Genomic DNA, 23,664 nt, shown 5'->3' with positions numbered 1-23,664 from the left:
GATATATTGAATCGTCTATTAAAAATAAACAAAAAATTTCAGATAAAATATTTGGTCAAGTCGCCGATTCGTCCACTATAGTTATGCCACAGTCCTCATTCTCGCTTCCTGTTTCCGCAGGATCTTCGAAACAAACACCAGTTCAATATGAAAAGGACCTATCTGTTACTCGTCAGTTACCTGCTGCATTAACCCAGGAAAGACTGGTCAATATGACGAACTGTCACAATATTAATTTGAATATTAACGTTAATTACCATTCTAATTAATTATATTTTTCAATAAAATATCCCTTAAATTCGTTTGTTTGTGATTTAATCGTTCCGGGAGTTTCGTCAATATTTAATCCCGGAGGGATTAAATGTGACACTTTAGTACCTGTCACAAGGGAGTGAAGTTGTCACTTTAGGCCCGGAAGTACGAAAAGTCCTTTATCTACTTAGTATCTACATAATAATAATCTGTCAATTATTTATTGTAAAGATGACAAATCAGTTTTCTCAAATATTATACGTCACTATAAACGATTTGCTTTATTTTAGTAAAAGAAAATAAAGAATTCATCGACGAAAACATCAAGCACGCAAGCGAGGTCTGCTTAGTAACACCCATCGACCAAGAAAGCGAAAACTGCTCCAACATCAGCGAACACCCCGTAGATATATGCAGCAGTGTCAGCGTGGAAATAACTTCCATCGATTACCAAAGCTGCGTGCTTCAGGAAAGTGATAAGGACAAAGAAAAAGGTGATAGTGTAATTAGCGACTTAACGAAATCTAGTGATACGACTATTAGTGATATTTCTATGAATAATTGTACTAGTGAATCTTTGACTTCTAGTGTTAGTACGCCCGATACGGTAGTTTCGAAGATACCGCGAAGGAAGACGGCGTCCAGGATTCCAGTTAGTCCTGCGAGGGTGATAGCCGTTAATAACAATAATAAGGAGAATGTTAAGGAGACGAAGATACCAAAGAGCAAAATACCACATAAGAGCAACAAACCAAAACAAAAGGTGAGCATAGTTTATTTTACAATCTGTTTTTTTTTTCTATACATAACTGTATGGGTTAACACGTACACTACCACGTTGATCCTATAGTCCTTCTCTATCTGTTCTCCTTCGTAAGGATGTAGTGGCGTCATGTAAGTCGTTTGACTATTTCTATCCAATCCTCTCTCTCCTGTGCGTGTTGTTTTGCTTCGGAGAACGAGTAACCAGTCATGCCCCTTATTTGGTCTGACCATCGTAATGGAGATCTTCCTCTGGATCTTCTACTCTCTACGTTGCCTTCAACTATCATTCGTTCATGCCTTCTCTTCTTCTAGTTATATGTCCAAAGTATCTCAGTATATTTTGGTTGATAGTTGTGCTGAGTCTAGTTTTTATGTTAAGTTCGGCTAATATTGAATTATTTGTGCGATGTGCGGTCCATGGTATGCGCAACATTCTCCGATAGACCCACATTTCAAATGCCATTATGCGTTTTGAATCTGCTTTTTTGATGGTCCAAGTCTCTGAAGCGTAGGTGGCGATAGGAAATATTAACGCTCGAACAAGGCGTAATTTTGTGTTTTTTGTAATGTCAGTATTCTTCCATATTTTTGTGAGTTTGGCTGTTGCCGGTCTGGCCATTATGATGCGCCTACGGATCTCGTCTTCGCATCCTCCACTGTTAGTAATGACGGAGCCTAAGTAATTAAATTGTCTGACCACTTCGTAACCTGCCAAGTCTCTTATCTCCGGTTGGTTGTTTCTGATTCTATCGATGATCATTACTTTGGTTTTCTGTATATTTATTTTCAAACCGTATTCTGTACTCACCGTTCTTAGCCTATTCATAATTTCTTCCAGTTTTTCTGGTGAAGACGCCAATATAACAGTGTCATCAGCATAACGTAGGTTTTTTATTTTTCTTCCTCCTATCGTTGCTCCACCTTGCCTTTCCTCAAAAACTTGACGCATAATGGGGCATATATATATTGAATAGAATGGGGGATATTATACATCCCTGCCGCACTCCAGATTTTAATTTGAAGTTTTTCGAAACCACATTATTAACTCTTACATTAGCGGTGTTATTTACATAAAGTGCTTGTAATAGATAGATTAGATGTTCTGGCGTACCCATTTCTCCAAGTATATGCCACATTTTATCCCATTTTACGTTATCGAAGGCCTTGCAGTGGTCAACAAAGCACAAATATGTTTCTATGTTAAACTCTCGAGATTTTTCGATAATTTGACGAATAGATCCTATTGATAATTGATCCTATAATACCAACACTGATACTGCCTATGCAGGTCACATTGGTTCGATAGGTTCGATAGTTCAACATACATCTTGCCTTACCAGGCTATGTTGGACCCATGGGGTCAACACATGTTCTAATAGCTGCTGGAGAGTTGGAGAGCATATTTAACTATGTACCTACGATTGTAGAAACGTGTGGATTCTAGTCCACCATCTTACATCTTTAACTGTATGTTCCACCATACTTTCCACAGACTCCAGTCTCGCACGTTATCCACTCTCCAACTCAGAACATTTTTCGTCTACCCATCTCTCGTACACCAACTATGTGTGACATGTTCGTCACAGCATAGTCAGCCTTTCTGAATCTGTAAAAGTATTTGCTAAATCAACCGTGGCCTGAAATAATCTGCGTAAGATAGTAATCTATACGCCTATACTCCCACTCCATCCATCCTCTCAGATTCGGAATTGGTGATAGTCCTCTGGGTCAGACTATCTGTTGCATCTCATTGCTCATGTTACATTCTGATTGATGTGTCTCTCTCCTCGGTCCTAATAGTCAGCATAAGCCCGATTTCTACACCCATACAATATTTATATCTCTTTCGTCACCAGTATGTGCAAGGGAATCATCCACAAAACTGCCGACAATACCGTTCTGTAAACACATATAACGCGCATCAAGGATACCTTATCTACTCGCACCATGAGCTAATATTAATAATGATCCAAATTAATTTGACCAAACCTAACAATTTTCTTCGACCTTCTTTGAATGGCTTCTTTTATTGTCTTCTAGGTCTACTTGAACCCTCATTGTCACTGTCTTCTTTGCTTGCATCGATTCCATATTGATTTGCACACCTAGCAGATATGATAGCCTTAAATTTAGCACCTCCCTCATGAGCTCTTCGAGTGTCACACACTGTCCTGGAGGCGCTCCAACTTGTCCTGGAGTAGCTGTTCCTCTTCCTCCTAACTTACTCGATTTTCTGTTTCTTGATCTCTGCTTGGCTTCGGTTGCCCGAGCAGCTCGCTTCCCCTTCTTCTTCCTTTCTTACGTTTTCGGTCCTTAAAGTCTCCTCGGTTTCTCCTTCTATTTTCTTTTTTTCCTCATCTCTTTTCGTTTCCTGAATTCTCTTCCTTTCCTTCTCGATCCTTCCCGCTGATTTTGCTTGCACTTTCTCGAGCTCCGATTTCTTTCTTTTCTTCCACTTCTTTCCTCCTGGTTTACTCCCCTCGAGTTTCATTTCTTTTTTTTTCTATCTTTTTTCGTCATTATTATTTTTCTTTGTCCTTCTCATCTTTCTTCCTACGAGTTGGGTCGTGCTGATCGGATCAGTGGTGTAGTGCACCCTTACTCCACCAAGACTATATTTCCATCGAGTTCGTCATCTCCCTTGGGCATCGCTTGTAGCCCACTTTGTTATCCCTTGGCTATGCACCCTTCAGCATAATGGTTTTACACCTTGTGGTTGGGATGGCGGTATATTAGAATGATGTATATGTATTTCGGTTGTTCTCAGTAGTTTCCTCCACCGCCTGCCGTATGCATTTCCGTTTGTTCCTAGTGGTCTCCTCCACAGGTTCTCCACACATGGGCAGATTTGGAACCTCGTTAATAGTCAGCGGACAGCTGCTTCAATTAGTCGCCTTTTACTACAAGCAGGAGGATCTCTGAAGGTATTCTACTTGAGCGTCCCGCCTGCACACGGATGACCAAACCTCGCCTTGCCATTTTCATCACTAGGTGGTAAATCTGCAGGCAGATACCAGAGTAAATATCCTCGTAGTGTTAGGTTCCTAACATAATCCGGATCTGACCTACCAATTTAACCTTACGCGGATCTCGCTACCCTTCCATGCCTCGAGATGTCCAAGACCAATTCACTCCGATCCTCGAGATAAAAGGGTCCTCTTTGGAGATTTCATTGTCTCGATGTCCACTTATTTTGTTCGATTCTTATTAATCTGCCCATTCTATCCGTTTGCTTAAATTCTCATTCGCACAACACATATATCAGTGGCCTACAGCGAATTCACTCTCTTTTAGTCGTCTTACTCTCTCGTCATCAGTTCGCGCCGTAATCTATACTATCATCTATACATCCGCCAGCTCTCATCCGTCTGTCGTCGCTATTGTCGTCCCATTAGCTTTTCTTCTTCCTCTTTCTTCGACAGCATCATTCCTATATACCTGTGTACCACTTCCATCTTCTTCGAAATCTTTACAAAAAACAGTAAACAATTTTCGGTTATAAGTACTTGTTTCTTCATTTCGACTTTACAATATCTTTTCAGTCAAATTTTCTCCAAATTTCTTTTTTATTTAAGTAATATTCCAATTTTTTGTAGAAAATAGTGCACGTGCAGCAAAACAACTCGCCGCAGCACATAGTAACGTCGGAGAAACTACCTCAAAGCACGTCTGGCGTTCTGAGCCACATAATCGAAGGACCACCTCATCGAGCAGTTAGTTTTCACGAACGAGCGACCTCTAAGGATGTCATCGACGAATTGAACAGGATGATCAAGAGCGGAGATGAAGTCAGTGTTAGCCAGGAGAACAGCGAAGGAACGAACAGTAAACTGGATCAAGCGTGTAGACCTACGGGATGGGTACATGTTGAAAAGGATATTGACTTGGCTGATCCGAAGGTAAAGTATCCAGAAAATTATAATTTAATAATTTTGGAGTAAAGGACATCGCACACACCTTATGGAAAATATAATGTCACTCAAATTCAATAAAATTTACATGCATAGATTCGTCTCGAATTTACGATCATTTCATTAACGGCGCAAATTGTAAATAAAGTTTATCGAAATCACATTTAAATCCATAAAAATGTCATTCATAAATATAATACTCTTAGTCTAGTTGTTATTTAAAACAGCTTAAACCCAGCGTTAGCTAAGCCGATTAGAGCTTAAGCTGTTGTCATTTATTATCTATAAGAGGAATACCCGCAGAAGATTTATGGGGTATCGAATTATAAAATCTTTTTTTCTCTCTCTATCTTATGTACAAACCCATTTGATTTTAGATGTATTTATATTAATTTGCGCCGTTATTAAGCAAACTTCAGAGTTGGCGCAATGATCGTAATTTTGAGATGAATCTATTCATGTAAATTTTATTGAATTTTAGTGACATTATGTTTTCCATAAGATGTGCGCGGTGCCCTCTTAATAAAATCATAAAATGAAAAAAAAATATGTAGAATTGTTTATAACGTTTACTAACAAATATCAAGATTATACTGGGGTCAAATGGCAAGATTATATGAAAGGAGTCTCCCTGTCAAAAGAAATAAGTATTTAGAAGGGTGTACGACAGAGATGTATTCTCTTGCCAATGCTATTCAATTTGTACTCTGAATATATTTGCCGTGAAGCATTGGAAGATAAGTCAGCTGGAATAGTGATAAATGAAGTTCAGCTACAATAACCAACAATTTGGGAGACCTCCAGAGACTCATTCTTAAAGTATATATGCTTAGTATGACGCTCGGCTTACATATCAATATCAATATCAGGAAAACCAAAATGATGGTCGTTTCAAAAAAAGTTAACAATAATTGTGAACCGTTAGTTTTTAATGGACAGGTGATTGAGCGGGTGTCTAGTTACAAATATCTTAGAACTCTTGTCAACGAAACTAACCAACCTTCAGAAGAAATTCGTTCACCCATTGAACAAGGACGAGCTGGATTCATTAAAATAAAAAAAAACTGTTGACAGCACTGTATCTTTCTATGACTCTAAGAATTAGAATGGTTAAGTATTATGTGTTTTTCATACTTATATACGGTGTGGAAAGCTGGACACTAAATAAGAAACTCTTTAAAAAGATAGATGACCTTTGAAATGTGGGTCTTCAGGTGCGTTCTCAGAGTCTCCTTGAGGGATAGAGTCACAAATCAGCCAGTGCTGGAAAAACTGAATATTGAACCTGAAATTATATTTACTACAGTAAGCGGCAAAATAAAAAGTACTGAAATGAATATTTAGTACACATGATATAGCCCTGCAAAAATTATTCACCACGACGTTCCCGATAAAACAAATGTTAAAGATGTCCTCTGGCACGAAAAAATCTTTAATTCTAGTCTGCAATTTCGTTGTCAGACGGTGGATCGGTCTATCTCCTTCAGTATTCCCCATATGTACGCATCATGTGGCGTTAGGTCTGCTGAGAGCAATGGGTATGGAAAATCACCCGAAATGAGGCGATCCCTAAAATCATCGCGCAATATTCGCAGACACTCCCTGGCCGTGTGACAAGTTGTCCCGAACTGCTGAAACCATTGTTGATTTTAAGCTTGGACCGTATTCGCGACCTTTTCCTTATGATCAAAAATAGCACTACACGATAAAAAAAATTTAACGTTATAACGACGGACGTTCGGAAACCACGCAGTACGTTTTGGCGCATGACACATACAAGTTTGAACCATACCCATTTCAGTACTGTTTATTTTACCGCATACTGTATAATACACCTGCATATATGCAGGTATGCATATACATATACCTGTATATATGCAGTTAAGTAAAAACGCAGAAATAAGGCAGCCACAAAATATAATAATAGGAGAATACAACATTGAGGGGGTAAAAAACTTTACATGCTTGGGATCCCTGGTCATGTCTGATAATAACGTAGCGGAGGAACTGAAGAGGCGAGTATTTATTGCCGATAAAAGTTACGATGGCTTAATTCGGCAACTAAGATCAGATAACGTCGCAAGAAAAACAAAATGCCATATATACTGTTATATTTCTATTTGATATGAAAATTAAATTTTGATAATTATAAACAAAATTCAATTTAATATAAAATATTTTCAATTTTCTCAACCACATATATTTTCTCATATAAATTTAGAACAACCTGTATACAACAAATTGTTATATTTAATTTTAAGAAGTGATTAAACGAAACTCGGGAAAATGCGCTTAGAATAAACAAAGTGAATGGCGTACCATTATCGTTGTTCGCGGAAGGTTCGATCATTAGCCTATGCTAAATAAAACTCAAGTGAAATCGATAATAGGTCATTATCGTTGTTCGCGGAAGGTTCGATCATTAGCCTATGCTAAATAAGACTCATTTGAAGTAGATAATAGGTCATTAAAATTTGTAAATAGTAGAAAGTAATTTTAGAATGGGAATTAACTATTTTTTTTGGAAATCCATTAAGCATATTTAGAAAGATTAAAAATTGGTTTTTGAGGAATACTGCGAATGAGAGTTGGTGGTGGAAGGTTGATTTGTGAATCTGGAAGGGATATTTAGAAAGTAGGGGAATGAATGAAAAAGATAGATCAGAATGTTTTGAGCTGTCGAGAAGTGAAGTCCAGTAGTAGACGGTAGTGTACGGAGAGTGAGAAAGCCGGTGTAGTTCCGTGAGTGTGGAGTATCTATCGTGGAACGAGAGGTAGGCCAGGTTGAGAGTAAAAGAACCTCTTTGAGCCAAGAGTTCCCGGTAGCTGATTGCAGTTTCGAAAAAGGTAGAACACAGCATCACGACAGAAGCAGGAAACGAGAGCTATACGAGCTAGTTTCAAAGGAGAACATTACTGGAAGCCAGGACGAGGTTTTGATCGCAGCCAAGGATAGCAGGAAACGGGTCTTGTGTGAAGACATTCTCAGTTCACCAGAAAAAGGTCAGTCTCATTTGTTTGGACATGAATGTATGGGTTTTTCGTATTAAATACCACATTTAAAATTGAAGAAACATAATCAATAATATCAGAAAAGCTTCATCAAACTTAAATAGAATTGTTGCTAATAAATCATAATAGTTAAATGTTAATAAAAACTTTCAATTGGAAACCAAAAGGAAATAAGATTCCCATGTGTAAATGTTATGTTTAAGAATAATAAGATATAGCAAATATTAAGCAGTGATTGCCATTTAAATAAAATAAACAATATTTTGATTACAATTGTAACCCATATGTGTTATTATTTTACTCTTTTCTTTCCTATCCCGATTAGGAACCATTGAGAAATACTTAGAAGCCACGTAAGTAAGTAATTAATTTTATAAAAAGCCCTGAGATTGAAAACATATTGATATGTGATCTGGTAAATTAATTAGATTATTATTAATGCATTGATTAAATTAAATGACATATAAGAATATTATCTCATATCAATAATCAAGATCACATCAATACAAAACCTTAATAAGACCGGTACTCACATACGGCTCAGAAACCTGGACACTCACTGGGAGAGAGGAAACATTGCTAGCCACCTTTGAAAGAAAAATCTTGCGACACATATATAAGGGCACAAAAGAAAACGGAATTTGGCGAAGAAGGTACAACTTTGAACTATACAAAATATACCAGGATCCGGATATCATAACATTCATTAAAATAGGACGGCTGCGTTGGATGGGACATGTAGAAAGAATGGAAGAAGGCGAAATACCAAACAAAATATTCAAACAGATGCCAGTAGGAGAAAGAACAAGAGGAAGACCGAAGCTGAGATATTTAGAACAAATAGAAAATGATATAATAACCTTAAAAATAAAAAACTGGAGAAATAAGCACGAAACAGATCAGAATGGAGAAGAATCCTGGAACAGGCCAAGACCCAGAAAGGGTTGTCAAGCCAGTGATGATGATGATGACTGTATAATATACTATTTAACCAGCATTTGTCAGTAAATACGAAGATCTTGTCTTTACAAATTAAATATAGAAATATGATAAATACTGTTTATTTTCGACACTATGTCTCCTTGTATTTACCCAATTTATTTATATATACATTTTGATAATAATTAATCATTACTACTAAAACTATCACTAATGCATACTCATGACTCATGAACGTATAATTCAAAGACTTTTCATATTTTTGTACTTTTGTAGGCAAGAGCCAATCTGTTAGACGTGATGATGGCGTCAGTGTCGAGTGATTCTTCTCCGACGTCTTCGTGTGGAGGTAGCGTGGCTAGTGATTCGACGGAAGACCCTCCGGATTATGGACATCTTCATAGAATACACAAATATCATCGCCAGAAAAAAGGTATAGTGGTTTAAACAAAATGAGTTTTTGAATAGCGGTTTTTCTCATGTAGCCCGATCAAAGAACAATCTGCCCCAAAAAAAATAAAGGAAGGATGAAAATTTGGGAATAGGTAGTTGAAATGTCTATTATTATATAAGAAAAAGTTTACAATTCTACATCCCGTCCATTTTAGAAAAATGGAGGGGAATACCCCCTCTCGAAGATGAAAAAAATACATTCAAAATAAGACCGGAATTGGATAAAATGACTAATTCTAAACAACTTTTCTTCTATAGAGTTTTTTCACTAAGTCAATACTTTTCGAGTTATTTGCGAGTGAATATGTTCATGTTTAACAAAATAAAACATGTTTTTGGACAGTTTTTCGTAGATAACTCAAAAAGTAAGTATTTTAGCAAAAAAAATATTCTTAGCAAAAATATAGCCCATCAAAAATTGAAAAAAATGGTGTATACATGAGGTCTGTAGACCCAGTAGAAGCAGAGTTGCAGCTAATGAAAAGTAGGTTCTTCTTCGTCAAATTCCAAATCGAATATTTCAATGTGAAATAACCCAAAAGCGGAGCACTTTTAGGGGAAAATTCATTTTAACTTTTTTAAATTGTTTAAAAAAAGGTTTATTTTTGTTTTTTAAAAAAACTTGTAATATTAAAAATAAGTGAATTACGCTCAAAATATTGTTGGTCCCTTTTATTTTTTGGTAAAAAAATCGCGAAAATCACCCCCTAATTAGCATCACATATAAATTTTAACATTACCACTTCACAAGTTACTTTGTCTATGTATTATTTATATGATCTGTAAGTTTCATCGGTTCAAAGTGCTTCGTTTTGAAAAAGATGTAGTTAAAATGGCTTGAACGAGTAACTAATCACGAGTTTAGGCAAATTTTGAACAGCCATAGCATACCCAATTTTTGTCTAACAAGAAAACAAAAAATCAAAAATATTCAGAAAAGCAAAACGATCATTTTATTACTCTATGAGATTTTTGGTATTCCTAATTGTTTTTAAGTTCTTTCCATAAACAATTACGATTTTTTTCAAAATTAAAAAAATGTTTTATTTTGAACCGAATTTTTTTTCAAAACTGAGCACTTTGAACCAATGAAACTTATAGATAATATAAACAATACATAAGTAAAGTAACTTGTAAAGCGGTAACGATTAATTTTATTTAAGAAGCTAATTAAGGGGTGATTTTCGCCATTTTTTTACCAAAAAATAAAAGGGACCAACAATATTGTGAGCGTAACTCACTTATTTTTAATGTTAAGAGTTTTTTTAAAAACCAAAAATAAACCTTTTTTTAAACACTTTAAAAAAGTTGTAATGAATTTTCCCCGGAAAGTGCTCCGTTTTTTGGCTATTTCACATTGAAATATTCGATTTGGAATTTGTCGAAGAAGAACCTACATTTCATTAGCTGCAACTCTGCTTCTACTGGGTCTGTAGACCTCACGCAGACACCATTTTTTGTAAGCTATATTTTTACTAAGAATACTTTTTTCGCTAAAATACTTACTTTTTGAGTTATCTCCGAAAAACCGTCCAAAAACATTTTTTTTTTTTTTGGTTAAAAATGAACACATTCACTCGCAAATAACTGGAAAATATTGACTTAGTAAAAAAACTCTATAGAACAAAAGTTACTTAGAATTAGTCATTTTATCCAATTCAGAACTTATTTTGAGCGTATATTTTTTCACCCCCGAGAAAAAAAAATTTCACCCCGTATTTTCCAATTTTTGTAAAATGGAGGGGATGTAGAATTGTAAACTTTTTCTTATATAATAATAGATAATTTCAACTACCTATTCTCAAATTTTCATCCTTCCTTTATTTTTTTGGAGGTTTTCGTAAAATTTTGCGTTCCCTGATCGGGCTAATGTATAGATCAGAAAACAGTTAATTAAACTATTACTTGTATAGTTTACTCTGCCCCTTGCGATGATCTTGAAATCCAACTTGCAATCAGTCAGAAATTTACGAAGTTTCAAAAAATATTTCTGGCTTATTCTACTCTGCTTTTAATTTCAATCTCGGGCTCGACTATTGTTTAAAAGCAGACAATCCAGGTCCATGTTCAAAATGCCTGACTTGCTCAATTTCTTCTCCAGCTACATATATATTTGCATTTGAGTAATTATTTCTACCAATATTCATTGTTTTTGTCTATTTGATATTTATTTTCAAACCCAAAGCTTCACTTTTAAGACTTAGATCATTTAAAAGACATTGAAGATTTTCTTAAGGATGGAAGTCTGCCACTGCTTCTGCAAATACTTTTTCTACGTATAAGTTAAACACCGTTGGAGAAAGTATACAACCTTGCCTTACTTCCTTTTTTATAGAGAAATCTTCAGTTTGGTTAAAATTTTTAAGACTTAGGGCCGGTTTCACCAATGACAAATAGTAGTTTATTTTATGATTAAAGTTATTCGACCATTAAACTGACATTTCTCCATTTTACTAACGTCAAATAAGATTTATTTTATTTATTTATCAAAAAAATACTTACTCTTCGAGTAGTATTATCTGTAACTATGTTAATCTGGCTGTAAATATTTAGAAGAAAGTAAATTCACGAGTTTAACTTTAAATTATCAAAATTATATTGAAACAAAATATAATTGTAACCGTCTAATAAATTTTATTCGACGAATATTTATTCATTGATTTATTTGTTGTTGGTGAAACCGGACCTTACTGTTGTGAATTATGCTAGTGGAACGAATGGAGAAAGAGTACCTAGTTGTATACCTAGTTGTATACTTACAACATTGCTTAGACTACAGGTCCATGAAATCACTTAAGGTACGATTCCGACAACGACTGCAGACGGCAAACGGCAACTGCAGGCGGCAGTTAGAGTTGTCACCATGACGACGTCATTACTTTGCACTATTAATTTGTATAATTATTAGCAACTGCTGTCCGGCAGAACGTAAGTTGCTAATAAATATTCAAATTAATAGTGTAAAGTAATGACGTCGTCATGGTGACAACTCTCAACTGCCGCCTGCAGTTGCCGTCTGCAGTCGTTGTCGGAATCGTGCCTTTATTCACAGCATGAAAATATGGGATAGAGTAATTGATTGACGAATACGTGAAGAAACTGAAATATCCGATAATCAGTTTGGTTTTCTGCAAGGCAGATCAACAACATGGTATTCATTGATCTTGAGATAGCGTATGATTGAGTTCCTCGAGAGATTCTGTAGTTGCACTAAATAAGAAGTAAATTGCGAGTGAGTATGTGGTACTGTGAGAGGCACGTATTAGGAGTATCAACTAGTGTTAGAACTCGGTGCTTAGACCTTATTTATTCGCATTAGTGTTTGATCAGATAGCAAGGAAAGTATAGAATACCATTCGCTGGTCCTTAATGTCTGCAGATCATGTAGTGCAAAACGCCCAACGTATTTTCAATTAACATTCTGATTTATTCCCATTAAATATGGCATATAACAAGGCTCAAATATGCCATTGTCGTTACGATAAGGTTAATTATGATCTACTATAGTACCTAATTCAATAATACAATAATTTTGTAATAACTATGAAGTATTGTTCTCTTTTACAAACTGTTTGCTGATCTATATATTAACAATTTATAAAATCTTTTATAAATAAAATAATACCCAACATTTTGCTATTAACAGGTTTCAGTTTATTGTATTACCTTTTAAACTAATGTTTTATCTGCACACATTTTTAAATAACATACTTAATGACCAAACGGGATAAGAACAACAAAGTGTAAGATTTATCTAAAAAAAAACGATACTTTGCGTAAAACTTTCAATATTCAATAAAGTTCATACTTATTACCTACTCTTGACTTCATTTTGTCTAATATGTACTTTTTTTTGGTGGGACTGTTTACTCACAAATCTTTGGCACTCCCGTGGGCTCTCAGATCAGCCCCATTCTAGCCAACGTAGTTTTAGATCATCTATTCCATTGCTGAGCTGATTGATCTTATACGACTGGTTGAAAACGAAAGTCAAATATTTGGTTTGCAATTAAACATATCAAAGACAAAGATCATGATAGTGGATAGACTACATAATAATCATCCACATATAACCACAATTGATCGGTTTGAGGTTGTGAGCTCATACTTATATCTGGGATCATTAATCACAAACACAGGGTCACTACAGGAAGAAATAAAACGTAGATGTGATCTAGCAAAAGTCGCCACAGCAAAAATGACCACAATATGGAAGGACTGTCAAATTTCAAGAGCGTTAAAGGTGAGGTTGATCAACTGCTTAATATTCCCAATACTGACTTACGGATGTGAATCTTGGACCCTGAGAAATTCGGAAAGAAGAAAGATAGACGCCACTGAAATGTTCTGTTGGAGACGAATGCTACGAATTCCTTGGACCGACCATAGAACAAATAATTCGATTTTAAGAGAGCTAAAAGTTAGCCATCTCCAACAATTAAAATACTTTGGACATGTTATGAGAGCCAACACAGAAAACATGGAAAGACTCATTATACAAGGAAAGGTGGAAGGCCGAAGATCACGAGGAAGATCCCCAACAAGATGGATCGATCAGATTACAGGAATATGCAAAAGACCTATGCATGAGTTAAAAGAAATGACCAGAGACAGAGATCTTTGGAGACGGACAATACACGACATCACGTCGACCACTACACTCCCTCCGGGGGGTCAGGATTGAAGAGAGATTCCGTTCAAGTTACCGTTCATATACAAATATGTAGATGATGTGATAAGTGCGATCCCAGAGAACAGTATTCAAACTACACTGGACATCTTCAATGGATTTCACAAACACCTACAATTTATTGTTAAGGTTGAGCAAGAACAAAGTGTGCCTTTGTAGACATTAAGATGATAAGAACATCAGAGAACAAGATCATTTTGGATTGATATCAGAAACTAACTGACTCTAAATATAACAGCATGTGCAATTACAACTAATATTCCTAGTCCTGTCGCCAGGGGGGGTACAACGGCCTCGTTAATTCAGATGGACTTACCCAAGTTTTTTTTATGTATTTTGACCCGTAGAACACGAATTTTTTGGGTAACAGTTGATCCGGATGTCGATAAGATTGTTATAGACCAAGAACTTGAGGAATCAAATAACAGCGATTTTTGGCAAAACAAAACAATATTTTGTATTTTTTGGGTCATTTTAAGCAAAAAATATTTCTACAAGTTTTTTAGTAAGATGCACAGTTTTCGAGATAAACGCGGTTGAACTTTCAAAAAATCGAAAAACTGCAATTTTTAAACCCGAATAACTTTTGATTAAAAAATAAAATAGCAATTCTGCTTAGCGCCTTTGAAAGTTCAAGTCAAATTATGTCGGTTTTGATTATTTGCATTGCTAAAAATTTATTGTGTTATTGTTAAACAAAGCTACAAACAACTAGTGCGTGAGTGATGTTTCTATGATTTCTCATTTAAAATCGAACGAGTAGGTAGAATAGGTACTAGTGCAATCAAGACTATTTCTACGTTACATGCGTTAAAACGCATGTAAAAGCACGGGAAACCCTACGTGTTTATAGCTTTGTTAAACAATAAAAAAATAAATTTTTACCAATGCAAATAATCAAAACCGATATAATTTGACTTAAACTTTCAAATGCGGTAAGCAGACTTGCTATTTTATTTTTTAATCAAAAGTTATTCGGGTTCAAAAATTGCAATTTTTCGATTTTTTTAAAGTTCAACCGCGTTTATCTCGAAAACTGTGCATCCTACGAAAAAACTTGTAGAAATATTTTTTACTTAAAATGGCCCAAAAAATACAAAATATTGTTTTGTTTTGCCAAAAATCGCTGTTATTTGATTCCTCAAGTTCTTGGTCTATAACAATCTTATCGACATCCGGATCAACTGTTACCCAAAAAATTCGTGTTCTACGGGTCAAAATACATAAAAAAAACTTGAGTAAGTCCATCTGAATTAACGAGGCCGTTGTACCCCCCCTGGCGACAGGACTATCCCGAAGCTTACAGACCAGACACCGCTTCTAAACCAGAATCATCTCATTTATCAACTTTCTTGTCTCGAATATAATGAGCAGTATTTAGGGCAAACATCTCAGAGGTTAAAACAAAGAATAACACAGCACAAAAGTGATTGCAAAAGATAGAAAAATTCTTGTGTAGTAATACACCATTCCAATACAACAGGCCATACTTTAAATTTATCAGATATCAAGAACTTAGATATCAAAAACAACTATGAAAAAAGGTTATTTCTCGAAATGTACCATATCAACAAAAATAAAAAGTCAATTATAAGACAGATATCAGCAAGTTGAGCGACATTTATTGCAATAGTTTAAAATCCTGAAAAACAAAATACATGACATCTGATTCGATAATAGAACTCGTTGGCCCTAATAAAACATGTGAAAAATACTGAAATCAGTTGCCGTCTAGGAAAACGACATGTGCGCTTCTAAGCTAATTCGTTTCCTAATATAAAATACAGCATTTCATAAGTTATATTATTGTAACGTTATTTTTATGTTTGTATCTAATTGTTCGTTATCTTTCTAGGTTGATATAGATTTTTTAAAATAATACATTGAAAGTTTTATGCAATTTATTAACTTTCTTTTTGGCTTACTAACTGCATGCCCAGCATCCGATTTTTTAACAATGACCAATAAAACACTACAATCCCAAACATTTTACTGAAGTACGTCCGTTCATTACATATTATTGCAATTGGTCATTTTTCTTTCTTTTCTCTCTATCATTATCTGTCTCTGTCTACCTTCTTTTAGTTTTAGTTATAATCTATATAGATCTTCCTTTACTTAATACATTTTATTTTAAAGTTCATTATATATTTCAAATATGATTTAAGTTTGTTTACTGATTTTTTTTACATTCTAGCGTTTGCATTAACATTTTCGTAATAGCAGACATTTTCTTTAGAATAAGATACTGTTGAATACTCGAATAATATTCATATATTATATGAATTTTACAAATAAAAGGCAGATTTATTCAATCTTGCCCAAGTACTTTCGTTCTCAGAGCATCTTCAGGAGCATTTCGTCAAGATGGAAGCTATCCAGCATCTCCCGGAATGTCGTAGGTATTTACTTAAAACTAATACAAATAATACACATTGGACAAAGGACTATCACTATCTATCGAATTAGCCTTCTTCGGTCCATCCTTGGACATAGGCATCTCCAGTTCTTCTCTATTTTTTTCTGTCTGTCGCTACAGTTGTCCACCTAGAGCCCACGTGCTTCTTGATATCATCTGCCCATCTCATTTAGGGCCTAGTTCGTTTATATTCCCACGGTCTTAAATTTATAAGAATTTTGTTCCATCTGTCTTCTTTTTGTCTTATAAGTATTGTGTCCGGCAAATCTCCATTTAAATCTTACAACTTCTTGTCTAACATCTCTAACTTTTGTTTGTATCTTATCCACTCGTTTCTCTTTATATCCATTAGTCTTATGTTCAACATTTCTCTTTCCGTTGCTCTTTGCATTTTTATGATTTTGTCCATGTTTGCTTTTGTAAACGTCCACGTTTAGGAACCATAACATAACAGGAAGAATAGAAGGGTTGTCTACAGCTAATGACGTTTCCCTTCCGTCAGCCAGGGTATCCATTTTCTCGATCTTCCCAGTCTCCGTCTTTCAATCTTTGATTTAGACTGGGCACTATCGTCGCCCCCGCTAGCGAAATTATTCCGATTCGATTTTTTTGCACAAACTTACTCAAAAAGAGGTCCTTATAACATATCCACAGGGTGCCGGGCGGTGCCGTGGTCGAAAAATTGTTTAAACATTTTTTTTTTAACAAATTCACAAAAATAATTTTTTCATTTCGATTAATATTTTTTCAGATTACTTGGGTCATTCTGAGCAAAAAAGGTATCTTGTCATTTTTCTCTAAAATTGATTGTTGTCGAGTTATATGCGATTAAAAATTTGAAAAATGCGAAAATGGCCATTTAACGCGATAAAAATTTGAAAAATGCGAAAATGGCCATTTTCAAGTCTTAATAACTCTATTAAAAATTATTATTATGAAATTCAAAAAGTGACCAAATCAAGTTTCAAACCCCTTCTTCAAGGTCCTGAAGATATTTTTGTCATTATTTTATTACAAAGCTGCTATTTTTAATTATTAACAATTAGCGCTATAGTCCAACTGTATCGTCGCCCCCGTTAGCGAAACTATTTCGATTAGATTTTTTTGCACAAACTTACTCAAAAAGAGGTCCTTATAACACATCAACAGGGTGCCGGGCGGTGTCGTGGTCAAAAAATTGTTTAAACAATTTCTTTTAAACAAATTCACAAAAATAATTTTTTCATTGCGAACGATTTTTTTTAGATAACTTGGATTATTCTGAGCAAAAAAGATCTCTTGTGATTTTTCTCTAAAATTGATTGTTGTCGAGTTGTATGGCCATTTTCACATTTGTCAAATTTTAAATCACGTATAACTCGACAACAATCAATTATACAGAAAAATCACAAGAGACCTTTTTTGTTCAGAATGTCCCGAATTATCTTAAAAAAAATTGTTCGAAATAAAAAAATTATTTTTGTGAATTTGTTTAAAAAAGTTGTTTAAACAATTTTTCGACCACGGCACCGCCCGGAACCCTGTGGATATGTTATAAGAACCTCTTTTTGAGTAAGTTTGTGCAAAAAAATCGAAACGGAATAATTTCACTAACGGGGGCAACGATACATCCTGGAATATAGCGCTAATTGTTAATAATTAAAAATAACAGCTTTGTAACAAAATAATGACAAAAATCTCTTCAGGACCTTAAAGAAGCTGGTTGAAACTTAATTTGGTTACTTATTGAATTTTATAGTAATAATTTTTAATCGAGTTATTAAGCCACGAAAATAGCCATTTTCGCATTTTTCAATTTTTTAATCGCATATAACTCGACAACAATGAATTTTAGAGAAAAATGACAAGAGCCCTTTTTTGCTCAAAATGACCCAAATTATCGAAATAAAGATTGTTCGAAATGAAAAAATTATTTTCGTGAATTTGTTTAAAAAAATTGTTTAAACAATTTTTCGAAATTGTTTAAACAATTTTTCGACCACGGCACCGCCCGGCACCCTGTGGATATGTTATAAGGACCTCTTTTTGGATAAGTTTGTGTAAAAAAATCGAATCGGAATAATTTCACTAGCGGGGGCGACGATACTACCCGATCTAATTGGATCCTTTATTAGATTTCAATCAATATAAAAGATATGATACTTTGTTATGCAGTAATTTGGGTAATTAGTTTTTCTCTATTTATTATTTAATTTTATTTCAAATAATTACACGAGGACGGATGATAAATTAAGAACTAAGAAAATGTCTGCTAGTACTTTCTCTATTTTCTATTTCGATCTTTATTTCACATTTTTTAGTTGTTAACTTCGCCAATTCAAGAATCATAAAGTATTCGAGGTAAAATTATTTTGGAGCATATTTTTTTATTGTTTTTGCGTTATAAAGTTAACCTAGAAACTTTATACCTCTAAAAATTCACTTAAAATAAGATCGTGGCAAAAACTGGAAATAATACTAGGTTCGAAAGAGTAAACATTAAAATATCATCTTCGTCTTAAACTTCCTTATGGTGAAGAATATGGTGTAAGTAGTGGGGTGCGCCAAAGAAAACAGTCCACCTCGATATTTGGCAGTAGTTATTAGATTTTAAGGAAATGACGAAACAGGTCTAGTTTTGTTTCAAGGGGGGCACATTTTTACGATACATACATCTGTCATTTGTCAACCCCCCTCCCTTCCACTTCCCCAACCCCTTATTTTTAAATAGGAAATATACCATGTGCGGCACATCATTAGAAAGGCATTGAGATGGAGTATTCAGACATAATGAACGTTCACGATTTTTTTTCTTCGATATTTGCACCCTCTTTGCAAAAAACTGTCAATTCATTTGAAGTACAACACCTATTAAAAAAATAAGGTAACGTCTATGGTTTGCTAACATGTAATTTTTCCTGTCACGTCATATTTACTTTTGATGTGACAGAAAAAATAACATATTAGCAAACCATAGGCATACGTTTCATTTTTAAAAGACGGTGCAAATATCGAAAAAAATCTTGGACGGTCGTTATGTCTGAATACTCCATCTAAATTCCTTTCTAATGATGTGCCGCATATGGTATATTCCCTATTTAATAAAAGGGGTTGGGGAAGTGGAAGGGAGGGGGTTGGTAAATGACAGATGTATGTATCGTCCCCTTAGAACAAAAATCGAACTGTTTCGTCATTTCCTTGAAATCTGATAACTACTGCCAAATATCGAGGTGGACTGTTTTCTTTGGTCCTCCCTGTATATGTAGATAGGGTAAGCTTGTCGTGAAACTCACTATGTAACTATGGAAAAGAAACGTAATTAAAGCAGGTTTTGGAATAACCCTTTCTACTTTTAGATGGTTAGTGACTCCTACGCAATGAATTCAAAATGAAACCTAAACTAAATTTACAATCAAGATGCAGTAGAAATAAACAAACCAAGACACGTTAAATGCTACTAGGAGCACTCCCGAATCATAATTTAAAATGTATAAACTTTGGAAATCATGATTTGTGATTTATATATATGTACATTGTAAATTATGATTCGGGAGTAGCATTTAACGTGTCTTGGTTTGTTTATTTCTACTGCATCTTGATTGTAAATTTAGTATAGGAGGTTGTTTTAAGGCCCGTTTTCACGATACGTCTTATTGTACGTTTTGTGTTATAGGACAAATCCTATACAATAAAATGTGGCGTGTAAACAGCAAAACGTACGTCTTGTCGAATCGAAATGAAATCCAATATACACTGGACAAAACGTACGTTTTGTCGTACGTTTTGTATGACCCACACCCACAAAACGTACAATAAGACGTAGCGTGAAAAGGGCCTTTACAAGCACCTGTAAAAATTACAAGAAAATAAAATATTGACAATAGGTTTGTTCGTAGAACGATCAGCAACCGTTTCCAACCATCAGACGCATGCGTGTTCGTAGTCAACGATCTCTAACTGGTAACTGCGCAGCGCTAACTGTTAACTGCGCATGCGTCTGATGGTTGGCAACGGTTGCTGATCGTTTGGATCGTACTACGGACAAACCTAATGTCAACCCATAATTAGTCATGGTGACTAGGCCATTACCGACACGTACAGTGCACAGATTCTAAAGGTGCCGGTGGAGGATGGCGTCTATGCGCAATATTATAGTCGGTGTATGAGAGAGAGAGAGAGAGTATTCGAAATATTGAAATAACAAATAATATAAAATTTGTTTTTTCTTAATTTCGAATACTTCCTCTCTCATACACCGACTATAATATTGCTCGTATACGCCATCCTCCACCGGCATCTTTAGAATATGTGCACTGTATATTTATGTAATTCCATAGCCTATCATAATTACGATTTGTTTCGATGCCTCTATAAAGGGTGTTAGTAAATTACTGCGACAAACTTCAAAGGGTAATTCTGCATGAAGAAATGATGACAGTTTGCTACATAAACGTGTGTCCGTACATGCTTCGTTTCCGAGAAACGTGGTGTTAAAAGTTATTTACAAACTGACATTTTATTTATTGCTCTGAAACTGGTTGAGATAGGCAAATAATATTTGGTGGGTTTTGAGAGGTAGTTATTGCGCATCTTTTGACACACAATTAAGAATTTTATATTCATCATTGGCGCGCATAGGAGTAATGGTCTGAATTAAAAAAAATAGCACACCACTGACACATTACAAGTTAAAAATTATTTTTGAATTTCTCTCGTTCAATTTGTGATAAAGAATCTTTCTTGCCTTTCTTTTATGTGAGGCGCAGTTTGTACGGAAAAAAAATAAAACATCTTAACGTGTATTAGCGGTGTGCAAGTACTTGGAAAGGGAAACGAGAAACGACCGTGCGCGAGTCGCGGAGAAATATTGCAACTATCTTAAATAATTCATATTGTCAAATTGAAATTGTCAAATTGACGTATATTTCATACCTTCTGTCAATGAAGCAGAAAAATTATATATTGCTCCACAATATTGATATGATATGCAATTATTATATAAAGGTAAATTTAATTAATTTTATTTTGCTTGCAGTACTGCATTTTAATAACTAATTTTATTTACTAGATACAATTGTTGACGTTTTCATAACATAACCTGAATCTTATTTTTTCTTCTTATTATTTTTTTGGACTATGGCCTTGACAATTATCTAGTAACCAGGACTAATATAATTGGCCAATATAATTAAAAGTGCGAATTTTAGTATAGAGCGTAGAAATAGGGGTCGCTTTGCCGAACTTGCACGGTCCCAATACTTAAGTTGGAAACATATGGGAAACTTTTTTTATTATTAATTTTACGAAAAAAAGTTATTCTTTATAAAAAGTTCTGCATGCCCCAAAACCTAAGATTCAATCACCAGATATCAAATTTTCTCAATATTATACGAGGTATGTCAAAAAATATGAATTTCGGTCAAGGGTAAAGTACCTTTATTTCTCTCAATATCGAAAATTCTTATGATAAAAAGTTGTTTGGAATTAAAAACTAAGATCAAATATGCAATTACATGCTTCTAATTGAAAAAAAAATTTTTTCTCAAATTTATGGATACCCAACATCGTTTTTAATTATTACAAATATGATAACTCGTTTATTATTCATTTTACGAAAAAAGTTATTCTTTATAAAAAGCTTTGCATTGTCTAAAATCTAAGACACAACCATGATATATCAACTTTTATTAATTTTATACGAGGTGTGTCAAAAAGTATGAAATTCGCTCAAGATTATAGTACCTTTATATTTCACAATATTTCAATTAGAAAGATGTAATTGCATATTAAAACATAGTTTTTATTTCTAAACAACTTTTTTAATAACCTTTTTCAATATTGTGAAAAATAAAGGTACTTTACTCTTGAGTGAAATTCATATTTTTTGACACACCTCGTATAAAATTAATAAAATGTGATATCTGATGGTTGCATCTTCGGTCTTAGGACATACAGAGATTTTTATAAAGAATACCTTTTTTTCGTCAAAGTAATAATAAAAGAGTTATCGTATGTGTAATAAATAAAAACGAAGTTAGTATCAATAAATTTGAGAAAAATTTGGAAAATATTTTTTTCCAATTAGAAGCATGTGATTGCATATTTGATCTTAGTTTTTATTTCCAAACAACTTTTCATAATAAGAATTTTCGATATTGAAAGAAATAAAGGTACTTTACTCTTGAACGAAGTTCATATTTTTTTATATACCTCGTATAATATTGACAAAATTTGATATCTGATGATTGAATTTTAGGTTTTAGAGCATGCAGAACTTTTTATAAAGAATAACTTTTTTTCGTAAAATGAATAACAAAAAAGTTTCCCATATGTTTCCAACTTAAGTACAGTCGGAAAAATGAAAGAATACCCATGAACGAACATATAAAACACGCTGTATTTTCCTGTCACCGTGTTCCAAAGAAAATTGTCCAGTGGAAGTACATGTAACAATAAATATTACATGTACTTGCGCTGGCCAATTTTTTGTGTAACACGGTGACAGGAAAATACATCGTGTTTTATATGTTTGTTCATGGGTATTCTTTCATTTTTCCTACTGTAGACACGCTGTATTTGAGCAGCTTATTTCAGAAAGGGACCTGAGTCAGTTTTTTGTTATTTTTTGTTAATAGTGGATTTATTCACTATGATGGTAGACACATCGTTTATGGTAGAAAGGGACCAGATTCATTCTATTATAATAGAAAAGGGGTATGGCGTACTTTTCGGTTACTATACAGATAAGGACCCAGATCCAGACAGTTTTTTGCATATTTCTCGAAAGTTAGTTAACATGACACGAGTACCTTTCTGAAATAAGCTGTTCATTTAATCTCGTTAATATAGATTTAGTAGGCTACAGTCAACATTTATCAGTTATTTTATTTAGCTTATGTCAACTTTTATATTAAAACATTTTTTTGTTAAAAAACGGTACAATATATAAAAAAGGCAACAACATTTTTGTCAGAAATTAAACGAACAATTCAAAAATAATTTTTAATGTGAAATTTTTCAGTGGCGTACCGTTTTTTCTTTAAAAAAATTGAGACCATTGATGAATATAAAATTCTTAATTGTACATCAAAAATCCGTAATAACCACCTTTTAAAACCCACCATATTTCATTTTTGCATATCTTAACCGGTTTCAGGGCAGCAAATAAACTGTCAGTTTGTAAAAAAAAAAACTTCAACACCACATTTCTCGAAAACGAAGTATTTGCTGACATACATTTACAT

At 34.2% G+C, this 23,664-nt stretch overlaps 1 protein-coding gene across 6 annotated transcripts in view; it reads left to right on the top strand.

Moving 5' to 3' along the window:
* LOC126880604 (uncharacterized) overlaps positions 1–23,664 on the top strand; it is a 605,043-nt gene that overhangs the window by 577,179 nt on the left and 4,200 nt on the right. For all 6 annotated transcript variants that reach the window (XM_050644584.1, XM_050644586.1, XM_050644585.1 and 3 more), the window contains 3 exons: positions 543–1,015; positions 4,614–4,916; positions 9,156–9,312. In XM_050644584.1, the coding sequence (XP_050500541.1) occupies positions 543–1,015; positions 4,614–4,916; positions 9,156–9,312 (933 nt within the window). The remainder of the gene's footprint in view (positions 1–542; positions 1,016–4,613; positions 4,917–9,155; positions 9,313–23,664) is intronic.

This window comes from Diabrotica virgifera, chromosome 2 (assembly GCF_917563875.1).
Source record: "Diabrotica virgifera virgifera chromosome 2, PGI_DIABVI_V3a".
NCBI lineage: Eukaryota > Metazoa > Arthropoda > Insecta > Coleoptera > Chrysomelidae > Diabrotica > Diabrotica virgifera.
Note: the sequence above shows the minus strand (reverse complement) of the source record. Positions and strands in the feature narration are given on the sequence as shown.